The 14,551-nt window shown below is 56.7% G+C and overlaps 1 protein-coding gene across 3 annotated transcripts in view; it reads right to left on the bottom strand.

Moving 5' to 3' along the window:
* Positions 1-6,677: 6,677 nt before the first annotated feature.
* RAB3IL1 (RAB3A interacting protein like 1) overlaps positions 6,678-14,551 on the bottom strand; it is a 36,540-nt gene continuing 28,666 nt past the window's right edge. For all 3 annotated transcript variants that reach the window (XM_076001826.1, XM_076001824.1, XM_012778259.3), the window contains exons 6-10: positions 12,845-12,973; positions 12,630-12,742; positions 10,853-10,952; positions 8,735-8,801; positions 6,678-7,687 (exon numbers count right to left, since the gene is read on the bottom strand). In XM_076001826.1, the coding sequence (XP_075857941.1) occupies positions 7,605-7,687; positions 8,735-8,801; positions 10,853-10,952; positions 12,630-12,742; positions 12,845-12,973 (492 nt within the window). In that variant the 3' untranslated portion in view covers positions 6,678-7,604. The remainder of the gene's footprint in view (positions 7,688-8,734; positions 8,802-10,852; positions 10,953-12,629; positions 12,743-12,844; positions 12,974-14,551) is intronic.

Here is a 14,551-nt window from a genome sequence, read left to right as displayed (position 1 = left end):
CCTGCATGCCTAACAAGTTCCCAGGTGTTGCTGATGTGCTGGCTTGCAGATACACTTAGAGAACCCTGAGCATATATCTCTGCTATGCTAACAGTTGGTCTAGCAATTTGTAGGGAACCACTGTGGCTAATATTTGTGTGACGGGAGGACCAGGGTCTGCAGAAGGACAAGAGGGGGCCTTGATGTCACCATGGATGGGGGCTGCCTGAGTCCTCTCCCCTGAGGTGCCCACTGAATCCCGGAACCCCCTGCTGGCACACGTGTGGGCGGAGAGGAGCGTGGCTGGCCCTGCCCCATGTCGCCACACAGCACAGGGACGGAGAAGGCAGACTCTTGCAAGCAGTGTCCCCTCTGCTCCACAGCGCAGCCTGTCCACAGGGGTCGTGGCCCTTGCCGCATCTTCAGCAGCCCTCGGTGGTCAGCTGTGGCCAGCCCAGGGGCCATCCAGGGGCTTTTCCCCCAGGGCCCTGACCTGGTCTCAGCCCCAGTGGTGAGCTGGTTGGGGGTTGGATCCGTTAGAACCTCCACCTGCCCCAGGTGCCCCAGGGGAGGTGGGGAATGGGTCCCCAAGGATGTAGAGCAGGGACAGGGCTTGGGCCATGCCACCCCTTCTGACCACTTAGGCCACCCAGGTTGTGTATTCCTGCAAAGCCTGACTGTGAGTGTGTCCTTCCCACAGCCCAGGTGATTTCAGTATTTCTCTGCAAGCTTCGGGGCCTTCCAGAGGTTACTGTCCCTCTCTGGGCTTCTACCCAGAGTCTTACAACTTTCAGGGAGTCAGAAGGGCTAGGGGAACTTGGGACTCAATTGTCCCCAAACCCCCAAGCCAGGGCAGCCGAGGCCTCTCAGACCACTTGGAAAGGGAAAGGCATCACTCAACATTCCAGAGCTGTCATCAGGCACCGCCAAGGTTTGGGGGGTGGAAGGGGAGGGAGAACAGGCCAGCTGAACTATTTTTACTTTTGGAGGAGGGAGCTTGAGGTTTAAGGGAAGTCCCTCAAACTCTCAAGTGCAGCCCCTGCCTCAGTCCCTGCCAGGTTTCTGTCTGTTGTGAGCTGCCACACAGGCCTCTTGTTGGACACGTTGAAATCTCCATCCTCTGCAAAGCCACCACCTACCTCCTAGAGCCAAGTGATGTTTGTGCAGAGCAGTGGCCTTGTGGGGTGAATTTAAGGAAAAGGTCTGAGCCTACCAGAAAGAGTGGTCGCAATGCCCGGTTATCTATTCTGCGGCAGACACGCAGAGCGGACTCGGGTCAGAGCTTCAGGATTTAGCTTTGCGCTAGAGCTCACGCACAGTGAGCTTGGTTATTAGGCCCCGACACAACTCTTCTGAGCAGGGAGGTGTCTGAAGAGGCCACAGAATTATGCAAGAGCAGTTTGTGGCCAGTTGGGGCAAGGACCACAGCCCTACTGGCCACCAAAGATCCTCCCCGAAGCCATCACTCTGGTGGCAGGGCAGAGCTCCTGAGAGCACCCCTTAGGAAAAAGGGGCCACACGCAAATGGCCAACAAACATGAAAAGATGCCCAACATCACTGATCGGCAGAAGATGCAAATTAAAACCACAATGTGGGGCCGGGCGTGGTGGCTCACGCCTGTAATCCTAGCACTTTGGGAGGCCGAGGCGGGCGGATTGCTCAAGGTCAGGAGTTTGAAACCAGCCTGAGCGAGACCCCGTCTCTACCAAAAATAGAAATAAATTAATTGACCAACTAAAAATATATATACAGAAAATTAGCCGGGCATGGTGGCGCATGCCTGTAGTCCCAGCTACTCGGGAGGCTGAGGCAGTAGGATCGCTGAGCCCTGGAGATTGAGGTTGCTGTGAGCCAGGCTGACGCCACGACACTCACTCTAGCCTGGGTAACAAAGTGAGACTCTGTCTCAAAAAATAAAAAATAAAAAATAAAAAAAAAAAAATAAAACCACAATGTGGGCCAGGTGCAGTGGCTCACGCCTGTAATCCTAGCACTCTGGGAGGCCGAGGCGGGCGGATTGCTCAAGGTCAGGAGTTTAAGACCAGCCTGAGCAAGAGTGAGACCCCGTCTCTACTATAAATAGAAAGAAATTAATTGGCCAACTAATATATATAGGAAAAACTAGGCGGACATGGTGGTGCATGCCTGTAGTCCCAGCTACTTGGGAGGCTGAGGCAGCAGAATTGCCTGAGCCCAGGAGTTTGAGGTTGCTGTGAGCTTTTGGAGGAGGGAGCTTGAGGTTTAAGGGAAGTCCCTCAAACCCTCAAGTGCGGCCCCTGCACTCTAGCCTGGGCAACAAAGCAAGACTCTGTCTCAAAAAAAAAACCACAACGCGCTACCACCTCACACCTGTTTGAATGGCTGGAAAATGAATAGAAAAAGAAATACATGTTGGCAAGGATGTGGAGCCTTTGTGCACTGTTGGTACAAATGTAAAATGGTGCAGTCACTGTGTGATACAGTATGGAAGTTCCTAAAAAAATAAAAATAGAACTACCATATGATCCAGCCATTCCACTTCTGGGTATATGCCCAGAAGAACTGAAGGCAAAGTCTCAAAGAGATATTTGTACACCCATGCTCATAGCAGCATTATTTACAACAGTCAAAGGTAGAAGCAACCCAAGTGTCCACAGATGAATGGGTAAGTAAAATAGGGTATATAGAAATAATGGAATATTATTCAGCCTTAAAAAGGAAGGAAATCCTGTCACATGGATAAACATTGAGGACATCATGCTAAATGAAACAAGCCAATCACATAAGGACCAATGCTGTATGATTCTTCTTCTGTGAGGCACCTAGAGTACTCAGATTTGTAGAAACAGAAAAGTTGTTAAGTATGAAATGTCCGATTTCCTTAAGCACTTAGCTTGACAGTTGAAATCTCTGACATTTCACTTTGACACCTCCTATTTTTATTGTGACGCTACATTCTCAGTCTTTCAAGGGCATATTTTGGCTTGTGATTATCTTTCAAATTTTTATATAGCAATTTTTGGGAAACCATGGATAGATAAGCCAAAAATTCATGTTATTTTCAAATATGAGTTCTGTCGTGGCACCAATGCAGCACACGCAGACAGCTCAAAATATCAACGAAGTGTTTGGGAGGGATGTGGCTAATGAACGCACAGTACTTCGATGGTTTGAGACGTTCTGCTCTGGTGATTTTAATCTTGAACATGAGCCATGTGGGCGACTTGAGACCAAGGTGGATAATGATGAGCTGAGAGCTGTAGTGGAAGCGAATCCGTCTCAACCTACGTGTGAATTATTATTAGTAGCAAGGTTTGACGTTGTTATTCCAGCAATACTGGACCATTTGAAACAAATCAGCAAGATGAAGAAGCTGCATAGATGGGTTCTGCATGAATTAAACAAGTCAAATTGTCAGAAGAGAAATTGTCTCAAAGCTTTCCTTTTGTTGCTACCATGACATAAAGGGGAACCATTTCCACACCATATTATTTATTACATGTGATGGAAACTGGATTCTTTTTGACAATCACAGGTGTTTGGCACAATGGTTGGACAAAGATGAAGTGCCAAAACACAGTCCAAAACCAACTATTCATCAAAAAAAGCTAGTGGTGTCTGTTTGATGGTCCAGCGCTGGTATTATCCATTACAGCTTCGTGAGAACTGGTCAGTCTATTGTAGCAGATTGTCTACTGCAACCAATTGGATGAAATGATGAGTGTGCTTGTGATTAAGCAGCCCAGATTGGTCAATAGAGACAGGCCAATCAATCCTCTGGCAAGACAACACTCGGCCACATGTCACACCAACAACGCTGCTCAAACTACAGAGGCTTGACTCGGAAACTATCTGCCATCCGCCGTATTCACCAGACCTTGCGCCTACTGACTACCACCTCTTCCAGGCTTGGACCTCTTCTTGCAAGAAAAAAATATTCAGTTCTCAACAAGCCGTGGAAAATGCCTTTCACGATTTCTTTTTTTTTTTTTTTTTTTTTTTTTTTACCTGTTCTAATGTTGTTGGATGCCTTTCACGATTTCATCACCACTCGAGCTCCAGGCTTCTTTGTGCTGGCACAAACAAGATGGCAAAACTGTGGCTGTAGTTTAGGCGCATACTTTGATTAATTGTACTGCTGCTTGTTTGAGATATAACAAAGTACACTTTTGATTTGAAATCAGACATTTCATATTTAATGACCTACAGAATGGTGATTTTAGGAGCTGGGGAAAAGGGGAAATAGGGAGTTATTTAATGGGTACAGTGTGTCAGTTTTGTTCAATGAAAAAGTTCTGAGACAGGTGTGGTGGCTAGTGCCTGTCTGTAATCCCAGTACTTTTGGGAGGCCGAGGGAGGAGGATGGCTTGAGGCCAAGAATTTAAGACCAGCCTGGGCAACATACCGAGATCTCATCTCTACAAAAAACTTAAACAAAACAGGCCGGCTGCAGGCTGGAGGATTGCTGGAGCTCAGGAGTTCATAGACCAGCCTGAGCAAGAGAGAGACCCTGTCTCTACTAAAAACAGAACATTAGATGGGCATTGTGGTACATACCTGTAGTCCCAGCTACTTGGGAGGCTGAAGCAGGAGGCTCACTTGAGCCCAGGAGTTTGAGGTTGTAGTGAGCTACAATGACACCACTGTACTCTATCCAGGGGGACAGAGTAAGACTCTGTCTCAAAAAAAAAGAAAAAAATGTTCTGGGGATCTGTTTTATAACAACCTACATGCACTTAGCACTACTGAACTGTACACTTAAAAATGGTTAAGATGGTAAATTTAATTTTGCGATTTCTTTAACATGATTTAAGAAATGAAAAAGAAGGGGCCGAAAGGCCATTAGGGCTATCTCCCCAACTCATGGATGAGAACACTGAGGCCCAGAGAGGCGTGCCTTTGCCCAGGTACACAGCCCTGGCGGGACTCCAATTGGGACGGGCTTGGCAGACGGTGTGATCAGAGGAGCAATGCACAAGGCCCAGGCCCTCTACCCTCAGAGGCTGGGGTCAGTGCTGGCTTTTAAGAGGTGGCCAAAGAGGGCTAAAGTGACTCCCATGCGCCAGGGAGCACTGAGAGAGGCCCAAGTGGGTTTTCTAGAAAATTCATTTAAGAGGAACAACCCCTGTGTGGCTGATGTCAGCTAACCCTCCCCAGGCAGCTCTGAAACCCAAAGCCCTGAGCTCCTCAGGGGAGGGCCACCCCTCCCCATCTGGGGTAGAGTGTGGGAAACAAACCTGGATTCAAATTCTAGCTCTGCCACTGCCTGAGCCTGTCTCTACATCTCTCAGAACAGGTAAGGGCCTAATTCAGGGCCAGGCACATTGTAGGTGTTTAGCAAAAGGCATGCAGGATGCTAGCTGATGCCATTAGCTCCAGTGCCAGGCTCATTATTTCTCTCCTGGAGCCACCATTTCCTCTTTGTGACTTCTCTGGGCCTCGCCTCATTCAGCTGTAAAATGGGGGTAATAGCAATTTCTAAGGTTGCCGTGAGGATTAAGTGAATTCGTTCATTTAAAGTGTTTAGAACCATGCCGGGCACCTGGCCCGTGCTCAGATACGAGCCAGTGCTCTCGCTGGGAGATACAGAGGCCAGAGCGTGTGCGTGTGTATCCTCTGGGTATCCCAGCTGCTTTCTGTTCACCATGGCCTCACCTGGGGCCTGATGACAGGAAATGCTACGGCAGGGGCAGGCACGGCAGGACTGCCTCTGCTAAGGAGGAGAAGCCTGGTCCTTGTGAGCGAATGAATGTGTGTTTGTGACAGGAGGCCCGACCAGTGAGCATCTAAAGGGGCTGGGGACATGGGGAGGGGACTCAAATCACAGGTGGAGCAGGGAGAGGAAGGGGGAACCAAGGGCAACTGGGGAGGCAGGAGACCCCTTGGGAAAGGCTGGACAGGGCGATAGGACGGAGGGCTCGATGGAGTCATGGCTGGTCCACTGCTGGCCTGACCTACCAGCTGAGGTGGCCCCAAGGCTTCAGGCCAATAGCAAAGTCCCCATGAGGTGTCACCAGCCCCAGTAGACACTGACCCAACCTAGAAGCTGCTGCACTCACCCCACCCCCAGGAAGGACCCCTGCTGGCCTGGGCCCACACCCCTACAGGTGTAGAGGGGACCAGGCACAAAATACCTCCCCAGCCCCACTCTGGGTCCTCTGAGGTCCTGGCCAACCCCTGGCCAACTTCTTCTACCCGTGACCCTTTGCTGAGAACCCATCTAAGACCTGGGCTGAGAAACCCAGAGCTTTCCCAGTCCGTGCCTGTGCTGCCGCCAGACATCACCAATCAATCCTGCCGTGGTCCTGCTGAGCACCGGGCAGCTCGATGCTCTGACCCTGAGCTCCGGGCTTCTATTAGAGTGGAGCTGGCCATCTCTGAGGGCGAGGAGACCCAGGGGCACTTTCCAAGGAGCCACGGCAAGGCAGTGGCAGAGCCAGCCTCAGACTGTTCTCCCCAACAGCGGGCCACTGCTCACCAGGAGGGGACGCCCAGCTCCTGCCTCAGTGACCACAGCCCCACGCAACACTAAGAGAGGACTCGAACAGTCCTCCCTACAGCAAAGAACGGTGGTGGCTGTGGTGGGGTGGCTTCGGGATTTGGGTTTAATCCCAAGCACGAGGGCGGGCAAGGAAAGGATTTGGTTTCATTCCTTCAGATGCCCAAGCCTTGGCCGGAGCCCCAGGGCGCAGGAGTGAAGGCTCGTGGCCGCCCAATCTCTACCAACAAAGGCTTCCTTTATTAAATAGAGATCGCGTTACATTCCACTCAGAGAAGGAAATCCTGACGTGGTGAGAGATGTGTCCAGGTCGGAGCCCCTAACCCTGGTCCTGAGGGGGCTGTGGCGGGTGGGGGAGGGCCGGGTCCTGCCCGCCCTGCTCGGCCCCACATGCAAGGCCCGTTGTCTGCGGCCACCCACAGCTGAACACAGGCGCTGGCGTCCTGAGGCCCTGCCTGTGTCTTACCAATCCCTCCAGCGGTTTTGCGAGCTGGGCGCCCGGAGCACAGGGCTGGATGGGGGAGGGAGGGGAGGTGACAGGGGAGGCCATTATGAAGGGGGCCCTGACTCATCTCAGAACGCCCTGGGGCAGTGCCCAGCCACGCACAGGCTGGCTGGGCGAGTGGTGGGGGGCCCTGCCAACCCTCCTGGCCCTGCTGCTGTGGCTCTCAGAGGTCACTAAGGAATGAGGTGTGGGATGGCCACAGGGGGTGCTTGTGGCCCAGGGTTTGGGAACTGGGGTGGAGGATGCCCTGGCTACCTGGCCACCCCAGCACAGTCCCTTTCTGAAAATATGCCAGCAACAAGGCACTCAAGGAACCAGGGAGGGGGTGCTGACTGCCTCAGGTGTCCCTTCCCAAGAGCTAAGCACCTCCACCCCAGTATGGCTCCAAGCTCCTTGGTCTTTGGTGTTTTCTTGAAATCCTCTTGATGGTTGCAGGACCCAGTGGGGACGAGAGAAGGGTCTTCTCATGAAGTCCAGGCCGGTCTGTCGCAGAACAGTGTGTGCTGGCTTAGCTGTCCACTGGTCCATCCGTTTGGCTTCCGGCTCAGGACTGGCTCCAGGACCCTGTCTCCCTCTCTTCCTGCTTGTCCTGGGGCAGGTGTTTGCTCCAGCTCAGAGCCCCCTCCAGGCCAGGCCATGCCCTAAACCTCCTGGGGGAAGAAGCCAAGCTTGGCCAGTGACATCTCCTTCCGCAGCCTGGTGACCTCCCAGAACATCGGCTCCGCTGCAGGCAGAGAGAGACAGTGGACAGCTCAGGGCCAGCTCAGAGCCACCTGAGGCAGATGGCCTGGCCTCGTCCCCCTAGCTTTGGGCAGGGAAGCTGGCATGGCACCCTAGGGCCCAGATTTCCAGGACAGGTGACCTTGGCAAGTGGCTGGACCTTTCCTGAGGCTCCACTCCGAGCCTTGGAAACTGATGAGTGCTGCACACGCTGACACCACCCCCAGGGCCTGATACAGACATGCACGCACACACTGCCACCACTCAACGGTGATGCCCTGGGACCCAGGAACTGCACTGGACACATTACAAATGTTATCCAGCCCCATCTCCCTAGGGTGTCACAGGGACCCTGAGCAGTGAGTGGGGCCAGTGTCAGTCTGGGAGACTGGTCCTCAGGGAGGCTGGCACCTGGGAGGCAGGTCCTCAGGCACCATTCCCTGGCCTGGCAGGTATGAACAGCCAGTGTGCACTGCCCCTGCTGTCCAAGGGGACTTGACCTCCAAGACGGGGAGGAGACAGCTCCTTACTCAGAGTGTCAGGCAAAACTGGTTCAGGAGATTCGCCAGGGCACAGAGTGTGGTGGCAGAGGACAGGGGACCTGCCAGGCAAGGGTTACAGTAGGAGCAAAGGTCTGGAGGTGGCAAGCCTGTGTTCAGGAGGTGACCACACCAGGAGCAGGGGAAGAGTCACAGGAGAGGTCCCATGGTGCAGGGCCTCAAATGCCAGGCTAATAACAGTAATGCAGTCCCTACAGGTCCTGAGCACTGCATTTCTGTTACTGGAATTCCTGCTCTCCGGGCAGGAGAAAGACCAGCAGGGCAGCCCCAGGTACCCGGGAGGCTCTGTCTGCAGCTCGCCCTCTCCACAGGACTCAGAACCCAGGAGGTCTGTGAGCCCTTTACCAACCCACAACCTTCCCCCTTGCTGGCCTCCCGACTGACAAGCCCCAGAGTCCTGCCTGGGCCAGGGCCAGGTCCACCCAGAAGGCCTCCGTCCTCCCAGCCCGCCCCGCGTGCCATCCCGCCACTGGCCACCAGGGGGCGCTCACCGTCCTGCCGCACCAGGCCTTGCTGGATGTAGCGGATGTAGGTGAAGAAGTTGCACACTGCGGTGATCTGTGGGCAGGAGCGGGGAGGGTGTGACCCGCCAGCCCCGACACTCGGGGTCCCCCAACCAGCCAGGGAGGCTCTGAGACCAAAGCAGGAAGCCCCAGGTCCCCGTCGGAGCCAGGTAGTTCTCCCTGACTCAGACCAGGCTGGGCTTTAAAGTTTTCACAGCAGCAGCAAGACTAGTCCTACTTACTCCTGGTAATAATCGCGGCAGCTACCCTCTCATCAAGCACGCGTCGCCAATGAGGCGGACGTGCTGATCGTTGAGAGCCACCAAGGGTGAAGCCACTCGATATCGATTATGCAGCTCGCCCAGCTGAGTAAGGAAACCAGGCCGGCCCAGACCTGCGCACCCCCAGGGGCCTGCTTGCTCTGGCGGAGGTCCGGGCCAGCCGGGTCTCAGTGTGGTGCTGTCTGTAACACCGGGGATGGCGAGGGCATCGGAAGCTGCCCACCTGGGTCCTGGTGCTCCAAGCCCCCAGCCTGGCGGGAGGCCTGCTCCACGCACCCAGGGACCTGCCTTGAGGACTCTCACACGGTGGAGAGGGCGCTGGTGGTGCCCTGCCCCGCCCCTTCCCCAGGCCGGGGCCTCACCTCCCAGCTGCTGGGAGTGTTGGCCACTAGTGGCCACAGGTGCCCCCCCCCCTGCAGACCTCAGCCAATAGGGGAGAAATAAAAAAGCCCAGACCCCTTGCCTCGGGGTGGTCCCAACTCTGCTCCAGAGCCCGGTGGATCTGGGCGGGGCAGAACCTGGGCTCCGCCCACCCTGCTTCCCAGGCTCTCCTGACAGCTGCGCAACATCTCCATCTTGGGCTCTGCTTAAGGGACCCAGCCTGTGACAGGGTGCAAGGCGCTGGCAGCTGCGCCCACAGTAGCCCCTACTGAATGCGCAGCGCTCTGCGGGAGGGGACACTGAGTGAGTGGGACACCCACGGGCTGGGGAGCGGAGGGAGCTGTAGGGAGAGGCAATGCTCCTGCCAGCCCCTCAAACGTCAGGAGAACCTGCCAGAGGACAAAGGGGGGCTGAGGGGTGGTGCTCAGTGGCCTGGCAAAGACAGGGTGGCGTCAGGAGTGCCATGAGGTCCGGGGACTAACCCAGTGAGGCAGGAACACGGTGCTGCCCCACAAGGGTTGAGGAGCAGACTGCTGCCCGAGGGGACATGTGCCCACTGCAGTTCTGCGCCCCTGCGAGGAGCCCCTCTAGGTCTGAGATGAGTCCTCATGCCATGTCACTGTGTACCTGTTTCCAAACATGCCCTCTTTTGCTCCTTTTGCTAGGAATCCCTGCCCTTAGTCCCCAGCTCAGCGAGGGCCCCTGCCTGGGTCACACGGCAGGTGAGGGTGGAAGCTGGGATGCCCACAGTAGTGCGCCAGACACACCTCTGAACCTTCTCAAAAGCCTCAGGCCAGAGCTCGAGCTTTAACTTGAACTCTAGCGTCCCTCCCTTGATTAGGTCACATTAAATGACAGCGCTGACAGGTGTCACTCCCATGATTACATGTCATTCATAAGGCTGCATGCATCTCAACACCCTGGAGAGAGATCCCCTGATGGCTTTGCAGAAGTGGGCTGTCCTGTCGTGAGAAGGCCTTGTGGCAGGGAACGATGGCAGCCTCTAGAAGCTCTGAGTGTCCCCGGCCAGCAGCCAGCAAGAAAACTGAGGGACCTCAGTCCCTCAACTGCAAGGAACTGAATCCTGCCAATAGCCATGTGAGCTTGGAATAGGACCCTGAACTCCAAAAGGGAACACACACAGCCCAGATGACACCTTGACTGCAGCCTTACGAGTCCCTGAGCAGAGGGACAGCCTGGACTCCTGACCCAGGGGAGCTGGGAAGTCACAAGTGTATGTTGTTTTGTGCCACCATGCTGGCAGTATTTGTCATGCAGCAGTAGCAAACTGCTACACGGAGCTTGGCCGTGTGGCCCGAGTCAGTCTCTGCACCTGTTCTGTAGATCGAGGTGTAGCCCTGCTTGTACTCCCAGGCCTGGAGACCGGGGTCCCAGCCCACGTGGCCGCTAAGGGGCCAAGTGACACTTGCAAAGGATGACTCACCCTGGCCCGGGAGGACGGCGAGATGTAGTAGTGGCTCTCAGAGTCCCCGAGCCGGATGCGGTGGCGGCAGACACGGGCCAGCCCACTCAGGGCACACGTGCTGGGAGGAAGCAAAGGGGGCTGTGGGCTGGCTGGGTCTCGCCTAGTCGTGGGACGCAGCAGCCAGAGGGTGCACGGAGGGAGGGGCAGGCAGAGGGCTTGGGGGCCAGGCTGAGGGGGAGCAGCCCCAGCAGTCCTGGGATAGCCCTTTTAACCAAGCTGGACCCTACCTGGAGACCCCTGGCCTTGTCCTTATTGGGCGAAAGGACTTAATCTCAGCCAGGTGTACCAAAGCCCCACCCTCTGCAACCACCAAAAATGCCCCACAACTTTACTGGGGACCTCAGGCCCAGTCACCCCTTCCCCAACTAGGCAGGAGTTGGGGTGTGGCTGCCTCTCCCTTCCCAGCACCTGCTTTGTCCAGCCGCCCCCACTGGCCCTCTGACCCCACGTGGTCCTGGGCTGCGCGCCAACCAGCCCCTCTCAGAGCCCTGCCCTGTGCCACCTTCTTTCCCCACCCCAGGCCTGGGCGACCTCACTCAGCATCTTCAGCCACCCACGTACAAGGTGGCGGCTGGCCCTGAGCACCCCACCATGTGGTCCCCCACCCCCAAATCCCGCTACTCTCTGGGGCATCATCTGTTCATCTCTCTCCTCCTCACCCCTCCTAAGTCACCAAGTCCCCAGGCCAGGTGATGGCAGCAGGGCCTTTGCCTTCCCTCAGCTCCTTCCAGCCAGCCTCAGCCTCACTTCTCTCTTTCTTCTCCACATGACAGTCAGGGGGTCCTCCAAAAACCCACATTCACATCTAAGCCACCATCTTTCCCTGTTGCCTTCCTATGGCCCAAGAAATACTTATATAGAATCCCAAGTAAAAGAAGGTTAAAAAACCTCCTTGGATGCAGGACTTATCAGAGCGTTTGTTGCCTTTGTGTTCATTGTGAATGGACCAGAGAGCCCTCCTTTCAGGGAGCACCTGTTGATGCTTATGGAGCACTAGCCTAGCTGGTTAAAGCCCAAACCTATAAAGGCTCCTTACACTCTTGCCCCCAACACCACCTGTGGTACCAGCCCCAACTCCTTGCCCACTCACTGCTCTGCCCATTGCCCAGTGGTGTTTCTGTTAATAGCTCTGTTTCTCATACCTTCGCTCATTCTGTTCCCTCTGCCTGAAAGGCCCTGCCCTTCTTGGCAAACTGCTATTCATCCTTCAAGACAAGCTCAAATGCTCCGCTCTGTGACAGAGGTTCCCAGCATGGCGCCAGCCCGGCCCCTCCCGCCAGATCTTGGGCTGCCAGGAGGAAATCCTCCCCAATCTCTGCCCCTTGTTCTGCCCTGACTGTCTTGTTCTGCGGCTGCCCCTGCTCAATGCCCGCTGAGCAGCGGGAGGACAACTGCCAGGCCGCTGGGTCACTCACTGGCAGGAGGCAGAGCCAGCCACTGACAGTCGCTTCCAGACGGGGCGGGGAGGGAGCCCACGTCAGGCCAGCCAGAGAGGGGGGCACCCAGCTCCCGGCCTCCCTGGAGAGCCTGGGGGCCACGGGGATTCTTGCAAAGATGTCTCCTTGCCCTGCGTGGGGCAGTGACAGTCCTCCTATCAGGTGCCCCTGGGCCCCTGCCCACCCTCGGGCCCCACGCCAGGGCCCCGGGAGGCCTCCCTGACTACCCCTTCGGTGCAGCCCAAGGCTTCGAGGGGCTCCCCTGGGTGGTCAGGACAGGGCTAAGGCGCTGAGCTTACTTGGCGCTGCCGCACTCAACCTCGGCCACCTTCACCGTGGGCGGCGTCTGTGAAGCCACGGGCTCGATGGTGAGTGTGTTGTCCTCCACGGCAGCGCGAACCAGCGCAGAGAGCTGCGGCAGAGCGGGGGGCGGCAGGCGGGGTGGTGAGGGGCTGGGCCCCGGCTGAGGGGTGGAGGGGCTGGGCCCCCAGCGGGCCCCCCTCCCTTGCCTCACCTCCTGCATCGTGAAGTCCAGGCAGGGGCCCACGTCCTCCCGGTACACCCTTTCCAGGAAGGGGCAGGTCTTGTCCAGGGTGGGCGACTCCCTCCAGGCCTGGAACTCTGCAAACAGGGTTGTGTCCACCTGCGGGGGAGGGCGAGCGGGGGTGGGGCACTCAGGCGCTGAGGGCAGCTCGTCAGAGGGGGGCTGGGCCAAAGGGGAGGAGAGCCAGGGAGATGTGGGTCAGGCCCCGAAGGCCAGCAGGTCACAGTCCCCAGTGGCCATGCAGGGGAGCTGGGTCCCACAGAAGAACTCCTTTCTGCTCTTTGCACCAAATAATTTAAAACTAAAAGTTGGGCCGGGTGCGGTGGCTCATGCTTGTAATCCTAGCACTCTGGGAGGCCGAAGCAGACAGATTGCTTGAGGTCAAGAGCTCGAAACCAGCCTGAGCAAGAGCGAGACCCCGTCTCTACTATAAATAGAAAGAAATCAATTGGCCAACTAATATATATAAAAAAATTTAGCTGGACATGGTGGCGCATGCCTGTAGTCCCAGCTACTCGGGAGGCTGAGGCAGGAGGATCGCTTGAGCCCAGGAGTTTGAGGTTGCTGTGAGCTAGGCTGGCGCCACAGCACTCACTCTAGCCTGGCCAACAAAGCGAGACTCTGTCTCAAAAAAAAAAAGTTGTATTTCCAGGTGTGTTTTAAGTTTCTTGGAGCTACAAGATTACAGACTCAAGTCCAGGGCTTTGTCCTGAAGACCCTCACTGCCTCAAGGAGGAAAAGTGGAAGAGCGCACCGAGGGGACACACAGGGACCTCAGGCACAGGAAGCACACACAGGCACGTGCACTTGGAGGGGACACGCACAGGCTGCCCACTCCAGGGAGCCAGGCAGGCCGTGTGCAGAGGAGGGAGGTTGGGGGCGGCAGGGGGCAGCCCCCGCCCCGGAGCCATTACCTGTCGGGAAAAGGAGAGAGAGGGAGCGGAGGTGGGGGCCGAGGGCGGCTGCCCAGGGAGGAGCTGCCAGGCTGGCTCGTAGGTGAGGTGAACCGCCTTGCTGGGGACCACGCAGAGAAGCAGAGAGAGCAGTGGGGCCAGCCCGGGCTGGGTGGGCGGGCCAGACAGACAGACATGTGCACAGAGACAGACAGGAGGAAGGAGGAGAGGTCAGTGAAGGAGAGTGAGACCCTGTGCCTCCCCCCGGAAGCCCCAGGGACAGAGACGGAGGCCGGGACGGAGCAGGTGGGTGGGCACCAGCGACCTCTCCAAAGGCCACATTTGTGTCGGCACCACAGTCGGAAGGTGCGGAGGACCCTCGAGTACAGGACTGTCACTGAGGGTCCTCGAGAGGCCCGGCGGCCCCTGCCCAGCCTCTCAAGGCCAAGGGAGCGTGTGTCTGCAGCGGCCCTCCGAGGGCAGACCTCAGGGCCAAAGCCAGCCTCAGTCGCGGAGACTGCCACCTACTGCTGGAGTCGGCAGGGCGGGGCGTCGGCGCCCCCAGACCGTACACCCTGGAGGCTGAGGGCCAAGTGCCCCCATCATAGGAGGTTGAAGAGAAGGATGCTGCCCAGCCCCCACAGCCCAGCGGACGCAGAGGCGCAGAGAGGGGCAGGGCAGCGCCAGATCACACTCGCGGGGCCGGGCTGGTCCTCGCTGGGCTCTGCGATGGCAGGCACCGCCTGCCTCCCCTCCCCTGTGCCCACCGCCTGCCTGCTGCCCT

Source organism: Microcebus murinus, chromosome 4, assembly GCF_040939455.1.
Source record: "Microcebus murinus isolate Inina chromosome 4, M.murinus_Inina_mat1.0, whole genome shotgun sequence".
NCBI lineage: Eukaryota > Metazoa > Chordata > Mammalia > Primates > Cheirogaleidae > Microcebus > Microcebus murinus.
The sequence above is the reverse complement of the archived record's forward strand: the minus strand, read 5'-3'. Positions and strand labels throughout refer to the sequence as shown.